The following is a 26,485-nucleotide window of genomic DNA, read 5'->3' as shown; positions in this document are numbered from 1 at the left end:
CAATAAAATATTTGGAGGTGTGTGGGTGCGTGCTGTGTCTTATGATCTATAATGCCTCCCCCCCCCCCCGCAGTATCTTATTCAAGTTGGCAGTACAGTGGTACCTCGGGTTAAGTACTTAATTCGTTCCGGAGGTCCGTACTTAACTGGAAACTGTTCTTAACCTGAAGCACCACTTTAGCTAATGGGGCCTACTGCTGCTGCCACGCCGCCAGAGCCCGATTTCTGTTCTTATCCTGAAGCAAAGTTCTTAACCTGAAGCACTATTTCTGGGTTAGCGCTGTAACCTGAAGCGTATGTAACCCGAGGTACCACTGTATTTATTCAATATTTTATTCAAGCTGGCGCCCCTAATGATGGGTGTTGGGACCCCCAACCACACCACAGGCCCTCCACCTCTGCTGCAGAGGAGTCTTAGCATGGTTCATGGATGGGGTGAGGAAGGAAATGCTGGCGTAACCAATGGAGACGCCGGGAAGGTCAAGGTGAATGCTAGGGAGGAGCAGTTGCTAGGTGCGGGGATGCTAGGCCCGTTGCTAGGGAAGGAGGTTGCTACGGGCACCGGGGCAGGGGTGATCTCGTAGGGGTGGCCCCGATGGGCGAGCCCATGCTGCAGCGAGGTTGGGGGAGGGAGAGGTGTTGATGAGCTCGGCCCCAGTGACGCTGCCCCCCTCCTTTTACTGCAAACCTGCGCCTGGCTGGGGCGCCTTCTGCATTGCACGTGTGGCCCCCGGGGGACTCAGGGAGGGACCCTCGCTCCCTTCCCCTTGTGCTGTAATGCACTCAGTTCCGGGAGTGGGGCGTGCGGGGGGGCCCCGGCTGTTTATACAGGGCCCCGTTGCCCATTGCCGAGATAGATGCATCAGCCGGGGGTGGAGTGGGGGGGCGTCTCTTTACGCAGCGATGCCTGGCCTGGTGCTGATACGAGGAAGGAGACAGACGTCAAAGGGAGGGAGGCATCCCGGGCCGGGTGGAAGGGTGTGCTCGGCGGGTGCGCGGGGAAAGGGAAGGGGGGGCACCCTAATATTTTCCCGGATGTCTCCGGCAGCCTACGTGCACGGGGAGGAATTAGGAAAACAGCAATAGAGGAGGCTGCACAGGGAACCGGGCTGAGGCAGAGGAAGGACCACAAGTGACTGGGGAAGCTGGAAGAGCAGGCAGCAATCTCAGAGGACTGGAGGGACTGCAAGCCGTCAGGTAGAGATGAGGAGGGGGTGAGAGAGGGATGGAGGGGATGAAAGGCGGGGAGGGAGGGAGAAGACTATTGGGGGAATAGGCTCAAGTAGGGAGGAGCGGTTAAGGGGGGCGTTGAGGATGAGGAGGGGGTAAATACATGGGTGGAGACAAATGCCGAGAAATATTGTGGGTGGGCTGCGAATGTGGAGAGATTTACTGGCCCAGAATACAGCAAAACAGAGCTAAGACCTTAATTTCTGGGGTGGCGGGAGGAGGAAATGAGAAATGTAGCAGTGGAAATGACTGAGTCAATGGGGCTTGAAGCCAGCCGCCCTTAGAAAACAAAGCGAAGCGGCAGAGGAATGGCTAGGTCTGTGTAGCGGAGGCCAAGCAAAATACTGAATGAGGTGCACCTGGTTAAGAGCAAGGGGTTAAAAGGGCACCCGACCAATAGGGCAGGGGTCAGACGTTGAAGAATGGGAAGGCTGCAAGGAGCTGCCTGTGCTGATAGGGTGCTCTAAGCCCACCTGAAGATGCCCTCTATCATGGCTGACTGGGGTCTGCACGGCCTTCTCTCGCCACTCCTCCCTGACACCTCATCTTGGCGCCCTCGGCCAGAGCCCACCATAGCCGTGCTGGGCTCCCTGGCCTTGCTGTTTGTTTGGTACTGCTACCGCGTGGGGAGCGGGCAAGCGGCCCCCGCCTCTCACCAGCAGGGCATGCCCACGGAGGAGCGGTGCCCTCGCCGTGCCCTCGGGAGCGACGCTGCCAACCAGCGCCTGTATCGCAGCCTGCGAGACTACGCCAAGCGCTACTCTTGGTCGGGCATGAACCGACTGCACAAAGGCATCCGAGACCAGGCCCATTACCAGCTGGGCGAGCGCCTGGCGATCCAGAAGCCCAGCACCTTCTACCTCCCGGACTTGCCTTCTGCCCCCTACTTCCCCCGCGAGTCCCAGCGCCACGACGTGGAGATCCTCGAACTCAGCTTCCCGGCCATCTTGCGAGAGTTCGAGGGCATCGCGTGGGACTTTGCTCCTGGAGCGCCAACCCCGCGGGGGTGGATGGCCAATGCCAACCCTGGCTGCCATAGCTATTACCTCTACCGGCAAGGGGAGTGCGTGGCGCAGAACTGTCGCAGCTGCCCGTGGACGTACCGGGCACTCAGTGCGCTCCGCACCTTCGTCAATGCCAACCGCTTTGGAAACGCTTGCTTCAGCGTCTTGCAGCCTGGAACTGTGTTGCCCGGGACCTACGGGCCAACCAACACCCGGGTGCGATGCCATTTAGGTGAGCAAATGCTGGAAGAACAGCAAGGCGGGCAAGATATGGGGGCGTCAGTGTGTGGGGAAGCTTGCAAGGCCAGAGTCTTCCACCATGCATGTGTTGTCCACTAGCTGGAAATTCTTGAGTCCCTAAACAGGAGGCAGAGGACTTCTGTTGTTTATAAGTATCAGAAATAAGTACCCCTTAGGGGTCATTTTTAGGGCTGCAATATATAGTTGAGCAATCTGTGCCCTAGATCAATCAGCCAACTAGAAAATCTGTTAAATTGTTTGGAATAATGCAAGTACTTTCCAAAAAACATGCAGGTGGAAAGTGGCATCATAGAAGAGGCATTTCTTTCTGTGCGTGGGAATGCTTCTTCCAGTAAGATTTTTGCTCTGCCGTGAAATACCTCTAGAAATCAAAAGAATGCTTTCTTTCTCTTTAGAGCTATTGTTTTTATTTGCTGAAAGGTATGATGATTTATGCATCAATTAATCAGCTAAAGCTCATACAGTTAATTAACAATATTTCTTTAAACAGAGCAACAGCCCTAATCATTTTATGGCAAAGGAATCTCATAAGACCTTTTTAGAGGCCAGCAGTTAAGAGTTGGCCTTCAAGTCTGGGAAACTCTGGTGGCTTTGGACGAGTCACTGGCTGCTTCCTCACTTTAATTTCCTCATATGAAAACAGAAATAATCATCTATCTTGCAGTGTAGTTGTTAGGTTCAGACATTAACCATTGTAAAGCATGTAGTAGTAGTAGATTAGTTGGATATGTGGAAGTGGAATAACAGTAGACTTGAAGTTGCCTTCAACAAGAAAATGTAATGGTATCACACAGCTGTTCAGACCTTGAGTGTCATTCATTCATTTATTTTTAAAAAGCAAGTTTCTAGCTCTCAAGTACAGTATATTTGAAAATATGCAATATTCTCGAAGAGCTCTTGTATGCATAAGGCAAATTTGTATGCCCCGCATTGCCCCTGGTTCCTTCCTTCCTTCCTTCCTTCCTTCCTTCCTTCCTTCCTTCCATCCATAACCTTTTATTGGGTTTTACAAGCAAGGCTCATAGGAATAATAAATGAGACAAATAAATAGACCAAGTCCTGTTACACCCATTCTGATCTCCGGCAATGGCCTGGTTTGCCTGTCATAGTAAGCCTGAGTGTGGCACAAACATACTGGCTTCCGAACACGTCACAGAAGGAACAGGAACTTGCACCTGCTGTGCTTTTCCCTGAACGTTTTTGGGTAAAACTAGACAAGAGCTCAGCCAAGGTTTGTGTTGTTCAAACCCGGGGTCATACTTCAGGTCTCTGCTCTTTAGACACTACCTCTAACCGTAGGGCCTACCTTGGCTACAAATTGTGGTTAAAGGTGAGACACCCTGGCCATGGATTTGGACGGCACGCTAAGCTTACTTGCCATGCTACGATACTTGAAAAAGCCAGTGGGGGACAGGGAGCAAAATGGCTGCCATTTCCTCCTCCTCCTCTGTTTGCCCTAAGCTATGGTTTGGCCTTCTGTGACGTGTGAATGCAGCCTATGCGCCCCTCCTCCCCAGAAACCTTCTGTGACGCCTCACCCACATATTTCCGTCTTGCTCTGTCATTTGCAAGTAAAATCAGGCAGACAACGCCCCCAATTCCCTGCGAAGACTCAGATCAAGACTGTCAAAAAAATTATGTAAGTGCTTTGCTTTTTGTGCCCATCCTCTCTCTCTCTCTTTTTCTCTCACCCACCCACCATGAAGTCTTTTCTAGAAGGAGTTCTGCATACGAGCATTTTATCCACACCTTTCAGGATTGGGATGGGGTGAGAGAGAAGCAGCATTTCCTTGTGGGAAGGAAGAAAGCAGCGAGGTGGGCCTGCAAAGGCAACAGCAGGGCCTTCTTCGGATAAGAGTGTCGTCCCCTTCCCAACCCAAAGAAAGCCAACCAGCAACTGTCCTGTTTTGGAAGGAACATCTGATGACATCTCCTGCTCCAGTAGAGCTGGTTGCTATTTAAACAGATCTTAAATTTATTCAGTGCTTTGAGTTGCTAGTCGAAAAGTGAGCTCTAAATCTGCTGAATAAATACACAAACTTAGGAAGCTTCCTTGTTACAGCCACCTCTTTCTTCCATTTCTAGGACTGAAAGTACCTCCTGGCTGTGAGTTGGTGGTGGGGGGTGAGCCTCAGTGCTGGTCCGAAGGATACTGCCTCCTAGTAGACGACTCCTTCCTGCATACCACGGCTCACAACGGTAAGAGAATGGCTTTACATGCTAAGGCTACACATCTGATGCCCTCCAGATGTTTTGAACTACAACTCCTACCAGCTCCAGCCAGCATGGCCAATAATCAGGGATGCTGGGAGTTGTAGTCCAAAGTATATGGGGGCATTAAACTGAGTTTGCCCCCCTTTTTTTTTAGAAATCGTAGCAGGGGTTGGGCATGGGGAAATTATACACTCAGCCTCAGTTTCCCAGTCTGTGAAATGGGAGGGGAAACATTCATGTCACTGCAGATTTGGCAATCCGTTTGTCAGGGGGTGGCCTGCCTTACTGCCTGCTCCGCTCACCCGTATGACTTCTCTTAAAGAGGTAAAGGTAAAGGGACCCCTGACCATTAGGTCCAGTCGTGACCGACTCTGGGGTTGCGGCGCTCATCTCACTTTATTGGCCAAGGGAGCCGGCATACAGCTTCCAGGTCATGGGGCCAGCATGACTAAGCCACTTCTGGTGACCCAGAGCAGCGCATGGAAACGCTGTTTACCTTCCCGCCCTATTTATCTACTTGCACTTTGACGTGCTTTCGAACTGCTAGGTTGGCAGGAGCAGGGACCGAGCAATGGGAGCTCACCCCATCACAGGGATTCAAACCTCCGACCTTCTGATCGGCAAGTCCTAGGCTCTGTGGTTTAACCCACAGTGCCACCAGCATCCCCTAAAGAGATTTAACCTCTTTAAGAATAGTAGGGAGCTGACGTAATGCCATCCTGCTTGACACATTGCTGGCTGATCACCTGTGGTCGATCTTTACTCACCATGGGCAACCAACGGTGTGTGAATTTATGCAGCTGAGCTGCCTTGTCAGGATTCTGTGATGCCTTCACAAGATTAAGGATCTTTCACAATTTGAGGGTTACAGATAACTCTAACCATATTTGTTGCAGGTTCTCCCACTGATGGCCCACGGGTGATATTTATTGTTGATCTCTGGCATCCCAATGTGGCAGGACCTGAGCGACAGGCGCTAGACTATATCTTTGCCCCTGGTCGGTAGGTGCCTGCTCAGGATCAGGTATTGTAGCCAAGAGGGGGGGGGGACCCCCATAATGCCACCAATAGTGTTTGCTGCTCTTCACAATCATCAAAGCCTCCCACAATATTGCCTTGGAATGGAAACTCTTATTTTCCCATTGTGCAGACTGAACTGGGGCGGGGATGCCCTCCCCACTTCCAACTTTGGAGTTCTGCATCTGATCTAAAATCTACGCAGGGATGTATCACAGATGGGGCGGCGGGGCTCCTGTTCTCTCTCTCTCAATGTGATGCTGTGACCTAAAATACTTGTTCTATAGACCTTTGTGACATGGTATACATTGGTTCCTCTTCTTGCCATTCTGTTGGTGGTAGACGCTGATCTGGATGGGTCCTTGTGGCTTGTTCTCATCTCCTGTGAGTCTGGGGTTGTTCAAGTGCAAGTGCTGCTGTCTACAGTCCAGGACCAGAAGGCCGCTGAGTTCTACTGAAGTTCAACAATCCTGATTTTAGTAGCATGGCCTTTCCAGTTTTTTTGGAAATGGGTGGGTTGGGGAAGAGAAGCAAGCTAAGGTGAGCACTGTTTCCACCTGTCTGCGATCATTTGTTAATTCCCACCCCGCATCTGTTACCGTGACGTTTGTGTGGCAGGATTTAATCCAGAAAAGCCTTGCTAATTAACCTGCACCCCAATAAAATAATTAGAAGCCTCTTCCTCGTATCTCAATTTTTCTCTACTCTGAGGGGGGGAAAAGCAGAATCCTCTTTACTATTGGCTCAATGTCAGTTGTGAGGCGTGGCAGAGCCACAGGCCATGAAGGAAGCAAACCGTGGCCTGAAGTATTGCTGTCACCCCAACATTTAATAAATGCCTCAGACTGGGACGTCACTGCTCAGAAACTTTGACAAAATCCAGTCTGGGAAAAGTCTACTAATTGGATCAAGGACGTCAATAGCCCGAGGGAGCAATATGTCACTGCAGATCTGCATGGGAGTTATTAAAATAATGGGTATGACTGTATGCATGGGAGGGGCGGGGAGAGAATTATTGGCGCAGGCCTCCACCATGACCAGAATACTGACACACAGAAGAAGACAAGTCCTTCTGCCTGCTTTTTACATCCATATGTTTTGCCTGCATCCCTATCTTGCCGGCTGCCACTTGGAATCAGTCTTGACAGCTTAAAACCCATCCACCCGGTTTCTGTGGCTGTAACCCAAAACACACTTGAGGGCTGCAATCCTAACCATATCCACTCAAAAGTAAGTCCCTTTGAACTCCATGGGGCTTGCTCCCACGTAAGTGGGGTTGGGATGCAGCCTTTACCCCACTGAGGGCAGGATTCGAACCAATGGCTTCAAGTTACAAGAAAGGAGATTCCGACTAAACATCAAGAACTTTCTGACAGTAAGAGCTGTTCAGCAGTGGAACAGGCTCCCTCGGGAGGTTCACTGCGGTTTTTAAAGCAGAGGTTGGATGGCCATCTGTCATGGATGCTTTAGTTGATTCCTGCATTCCCGAGGTTAGACTAGATGACCCTCGGGGTCCCTTCCAACTCCACAATTCTACGATTCTATGGACACGGATAGACTTCCAAGTAAACATGCATTGTAAGTGACTTGGGGCATGCTTATTAGATTTCAATACCAGCTTCTAAAACGGTTTTTTAATAATAAGTGGCAGAAATCTGCTACAGGATTAGAAAGAAAAATCGCATCGCATTCCCATTTTTTTAAAAAAATTAAGAGACTTTGACTTGATCTGTTGAAGTCTGACATACCCAGTTTTCTTCCCTGTTCCTCCTGAACAAGCTTTTTCTGCACCTGCCAGAAAACATCTAACAAAGACATTTGCTTCCCAGTACATACAGTTCCAGGAGCAAGAGTTTCATTGCGTCCTCACCTGCCGCAGGAGGTGGGAAGAGAGAACAGCTTGCCACACACACACCTGCTCATGCTGCTTTCCTGGGTAGCAGTCCGCAAATTTTGGCTGGCTTTGATAGTCACAATGTGTATGTACCAGGAGCTCCTCCAACCAGTACTATCTGGTGTTGCTGTCCCTGACCTCGCATCCCTAAAGGCAGCATGAGTTCAGGAACAATCCCCTGCTCTCCCTCTCCAGGTCCAAGCGTGGGGCAGAGAGGTGAGGGGGTGGAGGTTTATCGCTGCAGGCGCCCTGTGCTTCGAAGGCCCTCCAAGGCCTTTGAAAGCAAAGCACCACTGTGGGGAAGACACTCTGTACTCTCACCAAACTCTTAAGGTCCTAAGAACAAAAACAAGAGAATTTAAGAAGTAAAAACAAACTCACTAGCTTTTATTTACACTCATATAACCCAAAGCAAGTGCTTCCTGCCAGTCAGTGCAAGATGCAAACCAAAGTCCATTGTCTGACCCAATGGGTCCGTCCAGCAATTTCCTTCCCCTCGCAATGAACCCACGAGTCCACAGTTCCACTTGGCCTGAAAGGATTTAAAAAGGTCCCGTCGCCTCCACTGCACTCAGTATTTGCGCTGGCGCAGGAAGAGACCTGGTGGCCGTTTTGGAGTGGGTACGTCATCTGAGTCAAGGTCAAAGAGGTCTCGGCCCGTCTTCATTATCTGTTCCTCTAAGACTTTGTGGCGCTTCATATCTGACAGCACCTTGTCCATGCGAGCCTCCCTCTTCTGGCTCTTAGCTGAGGACCCTGAAAATAAAATAAACACCAGTGGATTCAGTGGGAAGTGTAAGTTGGGTCCAGGTTTTTTAAAAAGGAGAGGTAGGCTTCAAATGCAAGGTGCCAGGAAACCATTATTCTTCCATAAAGGTAAAGGGACCCGACAGTTAAGTCCAGCCGCGAACGACTCTGGGGTTGTGGCGCTCATCTCGCTTTACAGGCTGAGGGAGCCAGTGTTTGTCCACAGACAGTTTTTTCCGGGTCATGTGGCCAGCATGACTAAGCCGCTTCTGGTGAAACCAGAGCAGCGCACAAAAACACCGTTTACCTTCCCACCGAAGCGGTACCTATTTATCTACTTGCACTTTGACGTGCTTTCGAACTGCTAGGTGGGCAGGAGCAGGGACCGAGCGACGGGAGCTCACCCCATCATTGGGCCTCGAACCACCAACCTTCTGATCGGCAAGCCCTAGGCTCAGTGGTTTAGACCACAGCGCCACCCGGATCCCTTGTTCTTCCCTAACTAGATCCAAATCTACACTGTTTTCACAGCAGTAAGAGGGTCTGCATGTCCCTACATTTTGCATAGGTTTAAAGTTTCCCTATCTCTTCTTTGAGGAACTTTAAAGTATTTTGTAAACAGTTTTAAGGTTTTTTCTCTTTAATTAAGTGGTGTATAAATTTTATCCAATAAATATACAAGCATGCTATGTAGGTCTTCCTGTCCATGCCCTTCTCCCTTTCCTAGGTTCCTGTCTAGACCAGGTGTGGAGAACCTTTGGCCCTCCAGATGATGCTGAACTACAGCTCCCATCATCCCTGGCCACTGGCCATGCTGGATGGGGCTGATGGGAGTTGTACTCCAGCAAAAACTACACCAGGTGTAGACAACAGAAAACTGTCAGCCAATTTGCCTTAACTTTTGTAGGGGAGTCTCACATGTTAATCCTCTTGGACAGAGGTAAGGGACTTCAGCCAGGATTCTCAGAGCAGTATTCTGGAGTCCTGGCATTTAATTAGGGATGGAGAATCTGGATCCAGAGCATTGTGGCATTTCTTCCAGCATGCCTAAAGAGAGCATTATATTTGTGGATCAGATTGCCTGACAGCTAGGCCTTGTGAGCACCTTCAAAGCCTTCCCCAAGTGAGAGGCTGACTTCCTTTTCAGAGAGGGACCCTTTTGAAAGCGCATTCAGGCCAGCTGACAGACAACCTTCGAAGGTCAGATGTCAGCAGGCCTGATCCAAACTTTCAAAGCACTACAAGAAGGAGAGGCGACCCTAATTTTTTTGAGGTGGGGGTGGATTGGTGGGCGGGCCAATGGTCCCCAGTTGAAGTGGGAGGAAGATTCCCTACCTCTTGGTTTGAGAGAGGGGTATCAGAATTGCGACAGAAGTAAGCCAGAACAGGGTGCATGAGAGCATGATCTAAATCTTGAGGTTGCAAATGAGGCTCTTCAAAAGAGAACAAGGACAATCAAGCATGACTCCAGGGTTCTCTGAAAAGTGTGTGTGTTTAGGGAGAAATCCAGTCATCACAATACAGCCAGGGTGGGCGGGTGGCTTTCCTTTTCAACATACCAGGAGTTCTTCGACGATTGATCAAGGAGCTCTTAGGGGAAGCAGGCTCATCATCAAAGTCAAACTCCGTTGGCACGTGGGGCCTGCAGCAAAGAGAGAAAAATGGGAATCTGCCCAGCACCAGAGCCTGTAGCCCCTCCCTCCTTTCCTGTCACCAGCACCATCTCAGAGTTTGGATCCTTCCCCAAACTCCCTTTTCAAGTCAAATATTACCCCTCTCCCCGCAAAAAGAAACACATGCGCTCTCACTTCTCTTCCTCCTCTTCTTCCTGGTTCTCCAGCTGCCCATCAGATTTATCCTCATCTTCGCTGTCAGGCTCTGGGGTGGGGTTGCGCCGGGGTAGGATCTCTGCCTGGATCTCTAGGGTCCCCTGGGCAGCAATGAGCTCATAGAGGCGCCGGATCTCCTCAGGGGGAGGCATCCAGCTGTCTGGGGACTCCAGTTCCTCATCGCTGCAGGGGACGCACCAGTCCTCCTCGGCCGATTCGTCTCCCTTCGCCGACTGCTCCCCATCTCTCTCCCCGGCTGCGCCATCTTGTTCCTCGGTGGTCGGAGGTAGCTCTGAGGCAGGCTCATCTTCCACTGCCAAGGACTGCATCCCCGAGGTGACTTCACCTTCCTCCACAGTGCTGGCCTCCTCCATGGCTGCTGGAGAGACAGAGGCCACAGAACTGAGAGAGGCAGGGCAAACAGCGAGACTTCAGGACCGTAACATAACTGGGCAAGGACCTGCCTGGTACAAGATGGCGGCCATCTTGGAAAACCCCTAAAGCAAAATGTGAGCTAGCGTGGTTCAAGAAGCAGGAGTGTGGGTGGCTGGTTGTCCCTCGCCTGCAAGATTATCTTTCTCTTTTGGCATCAGAGACTCCTCTCCAAACTTTCACATCCTCCAATGAAAGTTTTCTTGGGAGCGCAGAGATGGGGCTCAAAAAGATGAATTGCCAGTTTCCAAACTAACACCTTAGATACACCTCTCATAGTTGCCTGTAGTTGAGGGAGTAGGGTTATCTGTCATGAAAAGTGTAGAGAAAAATTGTATGTCCTGGGAAGCCTTCTTAGGCCTCCTCTTTCTTGCTGCCTCTGCCAGCAAATTCAGAGACATCTTAGCTCTGTCTCTTAACACCTTTCAGATCAATAATCCCTTGATCTGCCCCAGCCTTCCCATAAATAATGAAGTGGAATTCGCCCCTGTTCAGAGGAAGCGCCCAGATAAAGATCTCTTTGAAGTTGCCAATTGTTATTCATTCTGCCATTCTGCTGCAAGAAAAACCAGGAAGCCTGTGGCTCATGCCAGGGTAAGAGCAAGGAGGCAGAGGCACAGAAGAGGAAGATGTCTCAGGATGCACAAACCAGACCTTATATCAGACTCCAGTCCACTGAGAGATGAATCAAGGTTCTGCTGGCCCATCCTTGCAACCTCCATATCGGAGAAGACCCTCCCACAGTTCCCAGTGTATTCCTGGTCAGGGGGGAGACATGATGCCATGAGGAAAAAACCCCTTCCCTGCAAGATCGTAACTCAGAGATGCTCCATCCAGAGAACCTGTAGAATCAGGGAACCCCAAAAGCCCTACAGGATCCACCCCACACCCCAGATCTGGATGCAGACACCCTGACTTTGTGGTCTCATAACTTCATTAAGAGCAGCATAAGCCAGTCCAGAGCTTTACTCAGTCCTGAGGATCCAAAAATTTAACTCCTCCTGAGGGAGCTATGTTGCAGTAATGGGAGAATTGATTACAAAAAGCACTAGGGGTGGGGTTTTGAAGTCCTGAAGTCTCTGCTTTAGACTCCAGAGACAAGCTCCTTACAATCAACTCTGAATGCTATGAAACTGCAAATACATACATATACTAGATAGGACGACAGTAGCAAGATGAGTCAGATAGCGTCAAGCCATAGCCAGTGTTCTCAACAGGTAAATCCATTCAGGAAGGCCATTCCCCCAGGTTAACTTCCAGATGAGACATCCTTGATTTGACTACCTGCCCAATCTCCCAATCCCTAGAAGCTCTCTCATTTTACCCAATCGCCTTTCTGACCCTCATGCTGGTTCCTTCTCACTGGTCACATTTTCAGTTCCACTTGACTCACTTTAGATCAGGGATGGGCAGCCTAATGCCCATGGGCCATAAGCGGCCCATGGGGGGTTGTTTAACCGGCCCACGAGCCACCCCGGAACGAAGCCGTCTGCTTGGCGAGTCCCCGCGCGCTGCGCTAAAGTGGCGCAGCACGGTGCAGGCACTCGCTTCCGTGGAACCGGAAATTGCGTCTGTGCAGACACAGACGCCAGAAATCACGTCTGCACAGACACCGGAAATCCATTTGCGCAGATGCTGGAAATTGCAGGCATGGAGGGATCTCCGCTGGAGTGAACTGGCCCAGGCGAGGTAAACCTTGCCGACCCCTGCTTTAGATTAACAGTCCTCTGAGGTAGTGTGACCCTATTTTGGGGATCAGCTGGGTGGCAGTTTTATAAAGGGCCCCAAATATACATGTCTATTGTCCCCAAATTTAACATATCCTTTTCTCCCAGCAACCTGGTAAGCAGCTCACTTGCTCTTCAGCGTCAGTCTTCAGGCTTTTGATAACCCTGACTGGCATCATTAGACAGCTTCCTTGCTGTTCAGTACATTGGCTGTCAAGCCACAGACCTCGCTAGACAGCTCCACTGCCAAGCCCAGAAGACTGAGAATAGGCCAGCAGCCAAAGAACAGTTCTCTTGCCAGGAAACTCAGTTTTCCCTCTTCCTCGCTCTCACTGCACTTAGGCAATCAATATGATCCAGGAAGTTCTCCCACTGCAGTAAAGCTATATTCCGCAAACATTTAGACCTTGGGCTCGTTCCTCACAGCTGCTCATAAGGACCTCCATTGTGGGTTTTTGTTTCTAGATGGCCCCGCAGACCCAAACATCACACTGGCCACAACAACAAAAAATACCTTTTACTAGGAGCCCAAGCAGGGGCAAAGATCAGCAGGAAGACCCTGCAGAAAGTCCCTTCCACTGGAGATCAAAATCGATATGCAGAGAAGTAATGTCTTCACAACTGCGGCTTCCTAAAGAGGATGGTCTCAGCCCAACCCTGCAGTGATTTAGAAGGCAAAATATTACTTTTCACAAAAGCCCCTTAAGAAACTCAGACATATAAGCTCAGCGCCAAATGGCGCCTTAAACATGGGTTACGGTCACCACAGCGGAATGTCTAGGCGCCATCCTCCCAATGAAATTTGTTATTATTATGCTTCATTTCATTTCTATATCACTTTATATTATGCATGTAAAGCAGGTGCTTTGCCCAAGCCACAGGCTCTCCCTCTCTTTCTCAGCTCAGTCCTTCCCTCCTGCAAAGTGGGTGAGGATGATACTGAGTTACCTTACTGGGCTACGTAAGGATTGCTACTAGAATAGCTAGATGACTGTATGTGAAGTACTTGAAAGCGTAATGCAGGTATTTAAAGCAATATCCTTTAATGCAAGGATGGGGAATTTGCGACCTTCCAGATGTTGCTGGATTATGGCTCCCATCATCCCTCACTAATGGCTCTGCTGGCTGAGGCTGATGGGAAGCCAACATCATCTACTCTACAGGGCAACAGGTTTCCCATCTCTGATTTAACATAAGTAAACCACTCTCAGCTATCACACCAAAGCATAAACCAAATACAAGGACAATATTGTTGAAAATGCAGCAAGCAAATAAAGTTACACACACATCAGCTTGCACATTCCAAGGAAAGCAGACAGTTTCATGGGCAATGATCCCTGGCTTTAGCTTTCTTTCGGAGTAGAGATTGCTGGAGACTTGTGCCGTTTTTTAAATATTTGGTTTATTCCCAAATATTCAGGTAGACGATGGAGGCAAACAATATAACCACTGCTGCCAGGCAAGGATCTTAAATCAGTTGTCCAGTGAGTGGAAGCTTCTACACTGTTCTCCCACTGTTTTCAGAAAGCTGTCATTTCATCACAGTTTCAAGCAGGAACCCCACCCCAACCCAGAACTAGAAGTTGCCAAACATGCCACTTTCCACAGCCTCTTAAATTTTCTTACAGAAAGTTAATGGTTGGGAGAAAAGCACTCCTAAGAGCTTCTACTGGTCATTCTGGACCCCCAACATACCTGATAGCAGCTATAATATTAAACTAACATTCCTTTCTTCTGTTGCTTTTATTTTTTTACTCCAGTCAAGAGCAATCAGGGCTTGGCATTCGGCCTATGCTAATTTTTTATTTTTTTAAGAGAAGTGTCTTGACCATCCACTCTGGAGAAGAGCTGTGCAGCTGATTCCAAAGCTATATCCTTCTTTTAGTTAAGTATGACCATGATCCAAAGTTACGCATTTCTTACGGCCCATTGAGTTCAATGGCGGAGTTAAGCCCGAACAGCTACCCGTAAGTAAGTCACCCCACTGAGCACGGCATCTTGCTCTCTTGTATTAATAAGTAAAAGAAGACATTGCACGAGGATCTATACTTTTGCTACTGAAATCAATCAATCAATCCACGGCACTCCTAAAATGCTTAACTTCGGCTGGATCATGCTCAAAGTCAACTAAAAGAAGATCTGTTGTCTTAGGATCCTGCCCTCCATCCCTTTTAATTTTTTTAAAAAGTCACTCTGCACATGCTCAAAGACACTTCATCGGATCATTTCTTCCACGGCTCGGCACTAAACATGAACCACGATCGGGGATTAAGTCTTGCGGGGGCTTCACCACGGCGGGTGGCCAGGGAGGGAAGGAAGGGAGGAGACTCGTTCACCCACCCGCCGCGGGTCTTATCCGGACCTCGAAGCTCGCGCGCTTCCCTGCCATGTCGGTTTCCTTCGCCCCGGACCAACCAAGGATCAAAAGCTGAGCGGCGCACAACCGATCACCCCAAACCAGCCCGCAAAAGCCGAGTGTAAGAACAATCGATCGCTGCTGTTGCTGCTTCCTGGAAAGGGGGGTACTCAAAAGTACCGGTCACTTTCTCAACTGCGCACGCGCCGCTTAAAAGGGAAGGGGGAGGGAAGCGGCCGCTTTTTCTCCGGCGGAACTTGTTCTAAGCGCAGGCGCAGTGACTAACGGCTGGGTCCTTCCCTCTCTCCGATTGGCCGCTTTCTCCTTCCTGGGGCGGGCTTAGCGCCAAATACAAACGAAGTCCGGGAGTTGCTCTGAGGCGATTTTGGGAGCGAGTGAAGGACCCGCCTGGGAAGGCGGGAGAGGGGTAAGTGCCCCCCCCCGGCTGCGCCTCAGTTGCCGGTTGTGGCGAGCGGGCGGAGCGGGGTCACCGCTGTGTCCGCGGCCTGCTTTGGGGCTTCCCGTTGTGGTCACGCGGCTGGTCACCGCGAGAGCCTTTGTGCATAGAATCTGAAAGGTTGGAAGCGACCTCGGCCGTCATCTAGTCCAACCCCCTGCAGTGCAGGGATCTCAGCTAAAGCATCCATGGCAGATGGCTTAAAAATCTCCACGGGAAGGAGAATCCACCAGCTCCCGAGGGAGACCTTTCAACCGTCGAAGAGCTCTTACTGTCGGAAAGTTCTTCCTGGGGTTTAGTCGGAACCTCCTTTATTGTAACTTGAAGCCACTGGTTCGAGGCCTGCCCTCCAGAGCAGGAGAGAAGGAGCTTGTTCCCTCTTCCTTGTGACAGCCCTTGAGATATTTGAAGATGGCTATCCTATCTCCTCTCAGTCTCCTCTTTTCCAGGCTAAACATACTCAGCATACTTCTACCACAGAAATTTGACAGAGTGGCCAGGATCCCTGATAATGTTTTACTGATTGCATTGCCTGGGCAGTCTGTCCATTCTTTTGAGATGATAAATGCTTTAGTTCTAGAATCCAGGTCACAGGCCACCCTTTCCTGCACAAATACGCCCTTAAGACAGGATTTGTAAGTGAAAGGACTTACAAGGAAATGGAGGGAATACTTAGAGACATTAGGGGAGCCAAGATGGTTTTTTGGGATTGTTTTGTGTGCTAAAATAATGTGTGATTTTCTCAGGGAATAGTTCTTAAAATTTGAAGGACAAAGGATTGGTTTTCTGTGGAATGCATGTGCATCCTAAAATTTTATAACTAGAACCACCCCAAAGGGGACCTTCAATAATGATCTCAGTTCACAGATGAGCTGGTGTGGAGTTTGGTGCTTCTTCTGGTACTTGTATCTCACCCTGCACTTTTTCTCTTCTTAGATATCAATGAAATCTTGTCAGCGGTTAAGCCGTTATGAAGCCCAGCGAACCCCCAGCAATGCACCAGCTCGAGTTCGGGTTTGTGTGCGATTGCGGCCAAGTGTGGGAACAGGAGAGGGAAAGGAAGCCCCTTGTGTACGTGGCGTGGACTCCTGCTCCCTGGAGATCCTGAACGTGAGAAATAATATGGAGACAATGAAATACAAGTGAGTTGGGCAGAGAACGTTGGAAGAACCAGGCTTCGTGTAGGTTGTGGCCCTATGGTACCCCTGTTTATGGTTTTTAACAGGGGCATTAGATGGAACTGAACAGAGTCTGGAGGAATAGCAGCCCTTCTCTTCTAGTATGAGAAGCAACAGAGGCCTTCCTCTTGGCCCCTCGCTGCCTTTTGTCTGTCTCCTTGCAACTGACAGGATAGGTATGGGAAACCACTGGCTTAAAACCACTGACTTAAAGTGACTGCTTCTGCCTTTTTTGCCACTGCTGTTTTTTGATTGTCTAGGCATGACGGGTTGCTACTGGATTGTTAACGGGCTCTGCATATGAACAAAGGAGGGAGAGATGGTGCCTGTATTCGTGCTGGGAAAAGTATTGGTTCAGTTGAGACCCCATCCCACCCTGATGTTATAAGAATTTTTAGGTCTTAGATATATAATAAATGTTCATAAATGTACCAAGCAAACACATACATAAATGTATAAACCACATGTCTGAAGCAGCACAGGAAGACAGTCCTGAAACCATTTTAATTCCCAAACTGACCAAATGTTTCTCTGCAAGGATGGAAGAAATGAAAAAAACCTTACCATTGTCTCAGGAATCAAGTAATTTCCATCATTTCAAAGGAATGGCCAGACTACCAGAAAAGGCGATCAGATAAGACATTATCAGATAACCTGGCAGACAGGAAAAACAACATTCAAATTTCTGTTGTAGACCACCTTTTCTGTGATGTAGGTATGATGTATCGGGGGGGGGAGGGTCTGGAGCTCAAGGGCAAGGAATTTCAAAATAGATATATAAGGCCTTGTGCGCCATTGTTTGAGGTCCTCTTCTCTCCTGTGTGTGGGGGAGCACCCTGTTGCAACAGTTAGTAAGATCAGGCTTACTAGCTGCTTTGCTTCTCAATATTCTCTGGTTGGTCTCTGTTATTTTCTCCTACTAATAGAAAAAGGTCAGTCCCTACCTTTCGTTCACATTTCCCTCGCGATATATTGCTTGGTTGAAACAATTGATGTCATTTCAAAACTGGCTTTGGACTGATCAGCCCTAAATAGCACTCTGGTTTCCAACAGGCATTTGGTTGGCCACTGTGAGAACAGTTCCCTGATCCAGCAGGGCCGTTCTTATGTTGATAATAGTCTGTACAACATGAAGAATGGGGGTATGCTAGGGGAAAAAAGCTCCTAAGGGACATCTGCCACTCCTTCTGCAAAGCCTCCTGTTACTTATCCCTGCTGTAGAAATTGCTGAACTTTTGGAGAAGCCAGCAGGCCTCAGTCCCACTTCTCTATTCCCACCAGATTTGACGCTTATTACAGTGCAACGGCCACGCAGTATGATGTCTACATGGGGTCAGTTCAGCCTATCTTACACCATCTGCTGGAAGGGCAGAATGCCAGCATCTTGGCGTATGGGCCTACCGGAGCAGGTAACTATAAAACAGTGCACAAAGGGATGAACCCAACCTAGAGTTGGTGGGGGTCGGCAGGTGGGCTAGGGCTTGGAATTGGGCTGAGGGAGGACACGATGGTTTTTCCTCTCTCCACATCTCTTTTGTTCCCCCTCCCTAAAATGGCAGGGAAGACGTACACCATGTTGGGGAGTCCGGAGCAGCCGGGGGTGATTCCAAGAGCAGTTCAGAATCTCTTGCAGATGACAAGGGATGCTTCGGGGGATCAGCGGAAGTACTCGGTCTCTATGTCATACCTGGAAATCTACCAAGAGAAGGTAACGGGTGCTGGACAAAATACGTAAGAGGGGAAAACTGAGCTGCTGCTAGTCTGATCTAGAGAGGGTCCCGCCTCAGTGCCTGCTGATGCTGTCACATGTGTGCTCTGGCCCTGCTTGAAGATCTGAGGCGTTGCTGATGGGAATGGGGAAAGAGACTGGGCAGCTGCTTCAAAAGCAAGCCGAAATGGCTGCAAAGGGGGAGAGAAGAAAGGAAAAAGCAGTAGAAGGGCAGGGAAGACAAATGGAGTAAGGCAGGATATTGCCAGACTGTAGCTTCCATCTTCCCTGACCATTGGGCATGCTGAGGGAAGTTGGAGTCCTACAAGCTCTGGAGGAAAGTTATTTATCCTTGGGGGAAGCTGACAGACTGGAGCCTGGGTAGGAGGAGAATGATTGAATGCAAGTGGAGAAAAGACAGGGAGGAGGGGGAAATTTGGAGGAGTGAACAGAGTGTGGCATGGAAGTTAGATGGAGACTAAAGGTGATGAGCCAGAAGTGCCCAGGAGAAAGGAGGTCTCTTACAGAGGAGGGCAAGAGGTGAACTAGAGAACTTAATCAGTGTTTGCAGAAGGCTGGATTTGCATTCTGCTTGATCAAACCACACAATCTGTTCAAGTAAACTTACGTTGTTCTCCATGTGCTTCTGAGAAGCCAGGGGATTTAAGTGAGGTGGGGTTTGAGGTGCCACCTGGACCAACACTAGTCTGCTTGTTCCCCAGGTCTTGGACCTTCTAGAGCCTTCCCTCCGTGACTTGCCAATCCGGGAAGATCAAAACCACCACATTCTGGTGCCTGGTCTGACGGAGAGAGAGATAACCAGCTTCTCAGACTTTGAGAAACATTTCTTGCCTGCCAGCAGCAACCGTACAGTGGCATCCACACAGCTGAATAATCGCTCGAGCCGCAGTCACGCTGTCCTGCTGGTGTACGTGAGCCAGACCCGGGGCTGGCCGCCATATGCCCAGCGGGCTGCCAAGCTTTGCCTTATCGACTTAGCCGGCTCGGAAGACAACCGGCGGACAGGCAACAGAGGGGTGCGCCTGAAGGAGAGCGGGGCCATCAACACGTCACTCTTTGTGCTTAGCAAGGTGGTGGATGCCCTCAACAAGGGGCTGCCTCGCGTACCCTACAGAGACAGCAAACTCACTCGCTTGCTGCAGGTAGTTGGGGTGCCTGGGTTCATTGGTGGGGCTGTGGATTTGGGAAGAGCTGCATTTTATTTTACTGAGCATATTTCTCTTTCCTTAAAGGATTCTTTGGGTGGTAGTGCTCACAGCCTGATCATTGCAAATATCGCCCCTGAGAGGAAGTACTACTTTGAAACGCTCACAAGCCTTAACTTTGCTGCCAAATCCAAGCAAGTGGTGAACAAACCCTTCACGCAAGAAACTCTGCTGGATGTTGGTGAGGAAGGGAGCCGGCCTGAAATTCAGCAGAAGTGGGGCAAAACAAGGTTTTTTGGGTAGAAAGGAAGGGCAGGATTCTTGGGCTGCCCCGGAGCAGAGTGGGGTGTAGTATACAGATTCACTGCCCCAGATTTCTTTATCATGGTCCAGATACATATACAGTAGAGCTGTTCATGGTCTGTCCTTTTCATCAGTGACCAGCTGAGTCCTGTCAGAACCAGTCTGTGTCTTGCAGTCGTCTGGGGAGGAGGGTCTGCTTTGGATTCCTGTGCCTACTGAGATTATGTGAGTGGTGTCAAGGGTTTGGGCCTCTTCAGTGGTGGCACCCAGATTTTGGAACACCTTCCCCAGGCCCATGTTTTAGGTATCAAGTAAAAACATTTTTGCCCTTGCTGTCTTTATCTTAAGCTGCTTTTATAGGGTGGATACGTTTACACTTACGTTGTGTTTTTAGTTCTGTTTTGTGATTGTGGCTCCCCCCCACCCCAGGGTATTTTTTGAAAAACATTTTAATATCAATTAAGTTATTCTGATATGTAGCTTGTAAGCTGATGGTTTGTAAGGTGACTTGAAATGCTTTTGATAAGGCCAGTATATTTTTCACAATTTATTCTTTGTTGCTATCCCACCACTGGGGATACAAATCATTCCAAGGCACTTTACCAGTAACTTTGTAATAAAATTACAACGAAGACTATCCAAACAAAACAGGATCCTTTCTGCAGCCCAGTTGGTGGTAGGTGGCCCAGTGGTAGTGAAGGTGGGCGGTCCAGGTGGAGCAGGCTCCAAGGTCCAATAAACACATCAAATAAATTTAAAACATCCTCCCCACACAGAAGCATCGAAAAGACCATGCCCATCTTCCAGTGATGCAGGCCCTGAAGCAAAGAGACCTTGTCCAGAGGAGGAACAGCCCAGCTTGGTTGAAGAGAAGCCATTCAGGTGAGACATCAAACATTTTATAGGCTTTGGTGAAGGGGCAAGCAGTGCTTCTGTGGTGCAGTCATATTCTCTCCTGCCACTTCATGAGGATGGCCACTCCACCCTTAAAGCAGTGAGCAGCTCTCTCTGGCTTGTTAGAAAAGGTAGGCCCTACTTTCTGGTCTCTTTCCCCACCAGTTCCTTGCTGCCAATGGAGAATTTTGAGCCGGCCTTGGCGGAAAAGCTGCTGCACTTGGAGGCCTTGGAAACACAGCAGGCTGGGGCAGAGAGTTGTGCGTTGCCCCTCCTCAACACCCCACGCAGCGAGCGGCTGGAATTCCGGAGGCTGCTGGAGGAGACTCGGCGTGAGCTGCAGGTGAAGGGTTTGCTCATTATGTCCCATCATGATCCCTCGAAGACTGCAATGGGCTACCTCCCGTAAACAAACACAATGCCTTGTTTATTGTGAGGTCCGCGGTGTTTCATTTGTTGATCAAGTTTTTAGATTTCTATGTGTGGTTACTATGTTTCTTTCCTTACAGCAACACACTTTTTTAAGGCTTCTGAAGTGAGTGGCAGGCAGTAAATAGAGCAGTTAATGGGTGGATCCAAGGACTGAAAAATATGAAAGGGGCAGGAAAAATGCACTAAAGGGAAAGTGAGGGAACAGCAGCTCTTTTTTTAGAACTCCAGGGATTCCTTTTGCCTGGTGTCCAAACAACTCGCTTATCAATCACAGCTCCAACTTCATTCATTGGCTACAAACAATGACGGGCGAGAGCAGCCAAGCTGGTTCAAGTCGCAGTTACCTGCTTCTTAGCTTTTTTTCTAGGAGGGCTATTGTTGTTGTTGCTGTTGTTGTTTTAAACTCAGGAGGCCGTGCCTGGGGTGCCAGTGAAGCCTTTGCCAGGGCAACTCTGGTTAAGCCAATGGCTCCAATGTAAAGGCCAGCTTTGAAGGAAGAAAGAGATGTAGCACTAAGTAAGTCCGGTAGGAGGGGATTCTGATATAACTTGAACTGCGTCCATCTTGCACTGAGAACCTGCTTCATTATGGCCCTGGCAGTTTATACGGTTGGCACTGCAATACAATCCTTGTTGGGCTGGGAACCTGATGGCCGCCCCACGCATTCCTGGAAGCCACTGAACGCACACCCCGTTCCCTCCATCTGAACCAGTGCTTATTCTGTTCTTCATCTCCCTACAGAGGCTTAAGAAGAAGCAGCTGGAAATGGAAACCAAGGTTCTGCAGGACAAAGAGCATGGACGTGGTTCATGGGTGCCTGCCAAATGCCAAGGAACAGCAGTGGTATTGCCCTTCCAGCAAGGTAAAAGGGCGCTGGGTCTGGAAAGCAGGACTCCCCTTTCATGCTCATCCCTCCTATGACATCACACCTCTCCTTCCTTACCTCTCCAGTGCAGCACCTGGAGAACTCTGAGAACGAAGATAGCATCATCATTGTAAAGCAAAAGAAGGGAGGTCGAAAGAAGAAGGTGCGTAAGGGGGTGGGGCTTTGTTGAACTTGGGGCTTGTGATGGTGGGAAACAGAGTTATTTAACAGGTGTATATACCACTTAGGTTTTTGAGGCAGTTTACAAACATGGTTTAATAAAGTTATATATGGATTCCGCCAGGGCAGGCTTCCCCCCATAGATCTTCTGCCTGAGAACAAAGAACAGATTCCCTTACCTATTGCCTGTTGTTGGTTCATGTTCAGACTGCCTCAGTCTTAGCAGTGGGCAAAGATCAAGCCTTACCCAGAAGGATACACATCCGCCCTCACGCACACACCATGTTTCTGGATCAAATCTGGGAGTGGAACAGGTAGCAGTAGCCAGATCAGAAAAATCAGGGCTGTTCCTGCTGACCACATGCTTTTCCTCCTCTTCCCTGTTTTAAACAAATTTAAATTCTTACGGGTAAGGTTGGTGGGAAGCAGCCTGAAATGGTTTATTCCAGGAGCAGAAAGAAAGTGGCTTTGCAAGTGTCCTGAGGGAGCCAGATCAAAGTTCTGGACTCACTGCCTCAGACCAGCAGTCTCTCTCTCAGCTGTTAGGCCCAGAACTCGCCCTGTCCAGCTGCTTCACTGGAGACTGAACTTGGAGCATGGGCTGAATTGGTGCTTTTCAAACTTTGCATGTTGCCAAGCATGCAGCAGAACACACATTGCAGAGGATCCTGGAGGATGGTCTAGACCAGGGGTCGGCAAGATTTTTGGGGGGTGGGCCGGTTCACTGTACCACAAACTTGGTAGGCCTCAGTGCATGTGTGTGAGCACTCACACAGATCCACAGAACTGGCCATGGGCTGGTTCCGGGAGGCCCATGGGCTAGAACCAGCCCATGGGCCTTAGGTTGCCTACCCCTGGTCTAGACCATCAGCCTGAGAGAAGTGATTTTTGTAAGCCTCTCTGAGAGTGCGGTCAGCTAAAGGGCAGGGTTATAAATACTATAAACAAGGGGGCTCCGGCAGTTTCCAGTGGACCTGCTTCAGGGACATGGCTCTCAGCAGATTCCAAAAACCCTGACCCAGGCCTGTGAAACAAGAGAAGGTAAACTCAGCAGTGGCAGTTGTCCGTCTTATCTTCTGGAGAACTTTATTCTGCATGCCTGATATCTCATTGAAGAACCCCTGAGAAGTAAAAGGCGAAAGATTTATACGATCTGAGGAGAAGCTAGGGTGTGTTTGTGATTGGTGGATTCAGTGAAAGAATATGAGATGAGGGCCAGTCAGGAAACAGACAGGTGTGACACCACACCACTTCTTTTTATGATGCATGCTATATCCAGGATTCGGCCCCTGGCTCTGAAAACAAGGTTCCCTCTGAGTGGGAGATGGTGCTTCAGCCTGAACTGATGGCCCGCACCAAGGAGAACATCCTGGCAATCCTGAACACTGGTTCTGTGAAGGATCTCATGGCCCTGCACCAGATTGGCAAGAAGAAGGCTAATCGCATTGTGGCCTGGAGAGGAGAGCACGGGTCCTTTGAAAAGGTAAGTGGGCTCTGAGGGCAGAGCTGCTCTTCCATTGTTTGAGGTGTGTGCAGGTACAGCTACTGTGCAGAGGAAATTAATCTTCAGGTAGGAGGTAGGCCATGCAAGGCTTTAACACGTTCAGACCTGGCTCAAGTTCAGAGCGTTGAAGTCTAGTGGGCAGAGCATTAAGTCTTGGAGGACTCCTGCTTTAGCCTTTAGCTCAGCAGGGAGCCTTGGAGTTTGGAATACTGTCTCATTATCAGATCTGGGAGGGGAAGGAAGCAGCACCCTATTGTAAGAAATGGGTTGGAATAAAGGTCCATCTAGTCTAATGTTTTTGTAGCAAGCCAGAAGCTTCTAGGAAGCCCACCAGCACGGCACAAAAGCAATATTTCCTCCCCAGCAGTTAGAATGGGAGGCTGATGATGATAATAATAATAATAATAATAATAATAATAATAATAATAATAATAATAAATTTATTATTTGTACCCCGCCCATCTGGCTGGGTTTCCCCAGCCACTCTGGGCGGTTCACAATAGTATATAAAAAACATCAAACATTAAAAACTTCCCTAAACAGGGCTGCCTTCATATGTTCTCTAAAAGTCAGGTACAGTGGTGCCTCGCAAGACGAAAAGAATTCGTTCTTGCGATGTTTTTCGTCTTGCGAAGCACGGTCCGTCGCAACTGCGCCTCTTCAAGCGGCTTTAAAAAAAAAGCGCAAGACGTTTTCGTCTTGCGAAGCAAGCCCATAGGGAAATTCGTCTAGTGAAGCAACGCAAAAACGGAAAACCCTTTCGTCTAGCGGGTTTTTCGTCTTGCGAGGCATTCGTCTTGCGGGGCACCACTGTAGTTGTTTATTTCCTTGACATCTGATGGGAGGGCATTCCACAGGGTGGGCGCCACTACCGAGAAGGCCCTCCGCAGAATGCTGCAGTGTGATTACTGACAGGAGTGAGGCCTTGTCAGTGGGTAAAACCTGTGCTTGGAGATCTGTACTGGTTGCCAATTTCCTACCGGGGCAAGTTCAAGGTGCTACTATTAGTATATAAAGGAACTTAACAACTTGGGACCAGTTTACCTACAAGATCATCTTGCCCCACATATTTCTACTCAACCGGTTCAATTGGTAGTGCTATGCTGCCACATAATACCTGTTCTGCATTTGTAAGAACCCGATTGTTTAATGTGGCAGCATCTGCACTTTGGAACTCCCTGCCTTCTGAGATCAAGAAGTGCCTTCACTGTATTCTTTGGCGCTTGCTAAAAACATTCTTGTTTCGGCAAGCCTACCCAGATGCTTAGGAAGTTGAGGTAATGTTAATCTGTTTTAGTATTTTAACCTTTGTATGCTTTACAGTAGGGTTGTGAATATTTTTCCATTTTCTTGTTTTATCTTTTTGTAAACCACTTTGAGGTTGCAATTTTTAAAAAATCAAGTGGTGTATAAATTTTATGAAATGTATAATAAATATTACCTTTGAATGTGGAGGTTTCATTTGGATACTGTGGCCAATTGTTGACAGAGACTGGAAATGCCAGATGCTGAGGTAAAGCAAAATGCTCTACTACTGTAGTACATATTGCTATTCCCTCAGAATTTTTTTTTTTTTTTTTTGCTGTAGACCTGAGATCTATGGATGAGGGGTGGTATACAAATTTAATAATTAAGTATCTCCATGACTTTGCAACTTTGTGTAACCTACACATTTCTCCTTCCTCCTTTTCTCAGGTAGAGGACCTTGGGAAAGTTGAAGGCATCTCCGCCAAACAAGTAGCTTCTTTTCTGAAGGTGTGTATTTAATTCAGTTCCGTCACTGTGGCTATAAGCTTATCTGGAGTAGAGTCCATCACATTTGATGAATGGAATGTTATCCTCGGATGGCAGATGAATAGGTAGAGAGGGGAAAGTGTAAACAGAAGTGTAAGTTTGTCATGAAATGCAAGGGGCACAGCAGCCTAGTAGCTTAATGTACAGTGACAGAAGTTGCTATCCAGAACTTTTTCTACCTGTTCCTTGGGAAACAAGTAAAAAAAGCCTGCCTCTCAGAGCCAGCATAGAAATCAAGTAGGCTGGTGGGGGATGGTTTGCTTCACCCCCCTCATATCACTCCATCCTTCATATCAACCAACCTACAGTGGTGCCCCACAAGACGAACGCCTCGGAAGACGAAGGAGTTTTTCGTTTTCTTAGCCGCTTCGCAAGACGCATTTCCCTATGGGCTTGCTTCGCAAAACGAAGCTTGCCCCGCAAGCTCCGGGGATAGCGGGGAAGCACAGCGCGCCTTCCCCTCTCTCCCCGGACCCCTTTTGAACTAAGGGGCGGCAACGGGGAGAAGCGATCTTCTCCCCTCCGCCCCTTGCTTCAAAAGAGGGGACAGAGGGGAAGGCGCGCAGCGCTTCCCCTCTGTCCCTGGACGGTCTCCATAGGAACGCATTGATTGATTTTCAATGCATTCCTATGGGAAACCGTGCTTCGCAAGACGAAAAACTCGCAAGAAGAAAAAACTTGCGGAACGAATTAATTTCGTCTTGCGAGGCACCACTGTACATTATTATACTGGCCACAAAAGAAAGCTCATTCCTCTGCAGCCAACATAGAATGCAGATTAGTGGGTCCCTACCTTCTCCACCAGCCAGCTTGCTAGCCTGAATGAAATTTCTTATTGCCTGTGGCACCTTTTTGCCTACCACACGCCTTCCAGATGTCCAAAATAGGCACCAGGCTGGTGAAAGCTGGCCTGTGGTGTCCAAGTGAGTTTTTAAAATGCAAGGCCGAGATACAGGTTCTTTGTTAAAGCTTAAATGTATGCATTGTAATCTGGAATGCACTGGATTTAAAAGGTGCTAATGTTACAAATAACGTAGGAATTAAAATTCTTGCTCTTCTCTCTCCCCTACCCACTTTCCTAGGTAAATATCCTGACCAACATTGGAAATCTTCAGTAACTGGATTGGTTCTGGAAAGCATCTACATTGATTTTTATTAAAAATGACTTGGGTTTTTATTCTATTTTAGCTTTGGTGCATTTAAATATATTAAGCATATAAAAGTAGTACAGAAAACTTGTACATCTCAAATGGTTATTTTATATTGCCAACTTCCTACTTTTGGTTACAAAAA

At 48.7% G+C, this 26,485-nt stretch overlaps 3 protein-coding genes across 5 annotated transcripts; 2 read left to right on the top strand and 1 right to left on the bottom strand.

Annotated features, from left to right (window-relative positions):
• The first annotated feature begins 346 nt into the window (after window positions 1-346).
• On the top strand, window positions 347-6,405 carry ASPHD1 (aspartate beta-hydroxylase domain containing 1). Its single transcript, XM_081165772.1, has 3 exons — window positions 347-2,466; window positions 4,581-4,694; window positions 5,606-6,405. The coding sequence occupies exons 1-3, from the start codon at window positions 1,710-1,712 to the stop codon at window positions 5,713-5,715; spliced, it is 981 nt and encodes a 326-aa protein (XP_081021898.1). The 5' UTR covers window positions 347-1,709; the 3' UTR covers window positions 5,716-6,405.
• Window positions 6,406-7,986: 1,581 nt separating this feature from the next.
• On the bottom strand, window positions 7,987-14,836 carry PAGR1 (PAXIP1 associated glutamate rich protein 1). Of its 3 annotated transcripts, none has more exons than XM_081167060.1 (5): window positions 14,696-14,836; window positions 12,870-13,012; window positions 10,176-10,575; window positions 9,927-10,009; window positions 7,987-8,376 (listed from the first exon to the last, which is right to left on the bottom strand). In XM_081167060.1, exons 3-5 carry the CDS (start codon window positions 10,568-10,570, stop codon window positions 8,192-8,194), a joined length of 663 nt encoding a protein of 220 aa, XP_081023186.1. In that variant the 5' UTR covers window positions 10,571-10,575; window positions 12,870-13,012; window positions 14,696-14,836; the 3' UTR covers window positions 7,987-8,191. The 3 variants fall into 3 exon arrangements, with proteins under 3 accessions (XP_081023186.1, XP_081023188.1, XP_081023187.1); XM_081167062.1 differs by having other exon boundaries at window positions 10,176-10,572; XM_081167061.1 differs by having other exon boundaries at window positions 14,612-14,755.
• A 146-nt stretch (window positions 14,837-14,982) lies between these two features.
• On the top strand, window positions 14,983-26,374 carry KIF22 (kinesin family member 22). The gene is made up of 13 exons (XM_081167055.1): window positions 14,983-15,138; window positions 16,105-16,310; window positions 17,628-17,755; window positions 17,906-18,054; window positions 18,777-19,217; window positions 19,308-19,461; window positions 20,300-20,405; window positions 20,583-20,760; window positions 21,591-21,711; window positions 21,801-21,877; window positions 23,174-23,377; window positions 25,094-25,153; window positions 26,275-26,374. The coding sequence occupies exons 2-13, from the start codon at window positions 16,111-16,113 to the stop codon at window positions 26,308-26,310; spliced, it is 1,854 nt and encodes a 617-aa protein (XP_081023181.1). The 5' UTR covers window positions 14,983-15,138; window positions 16,105-16,110; the 3' UTR covers window positions 26,311-26,374.
• Window positions 26,375-26,485: the final 111 nt, after the last annotated feature.

The sequence above is a fragment of the Podarcis bocagei genome (genome assembly GCF_964188305.1).
Source record: "Podarcis bocagei genome assembly, chromosome: 13".
Lineage (NCBI taxonomy): Eukaryota > Metazoa > Chordata > Lepidosauria > Squamata > Lacertidae > Podarcis > Podarcis bocagei.
Note: the sequence above shows the minus strand (reverse complement) of the source record. Positions and strands in the feature narration are given on the sequence as shown.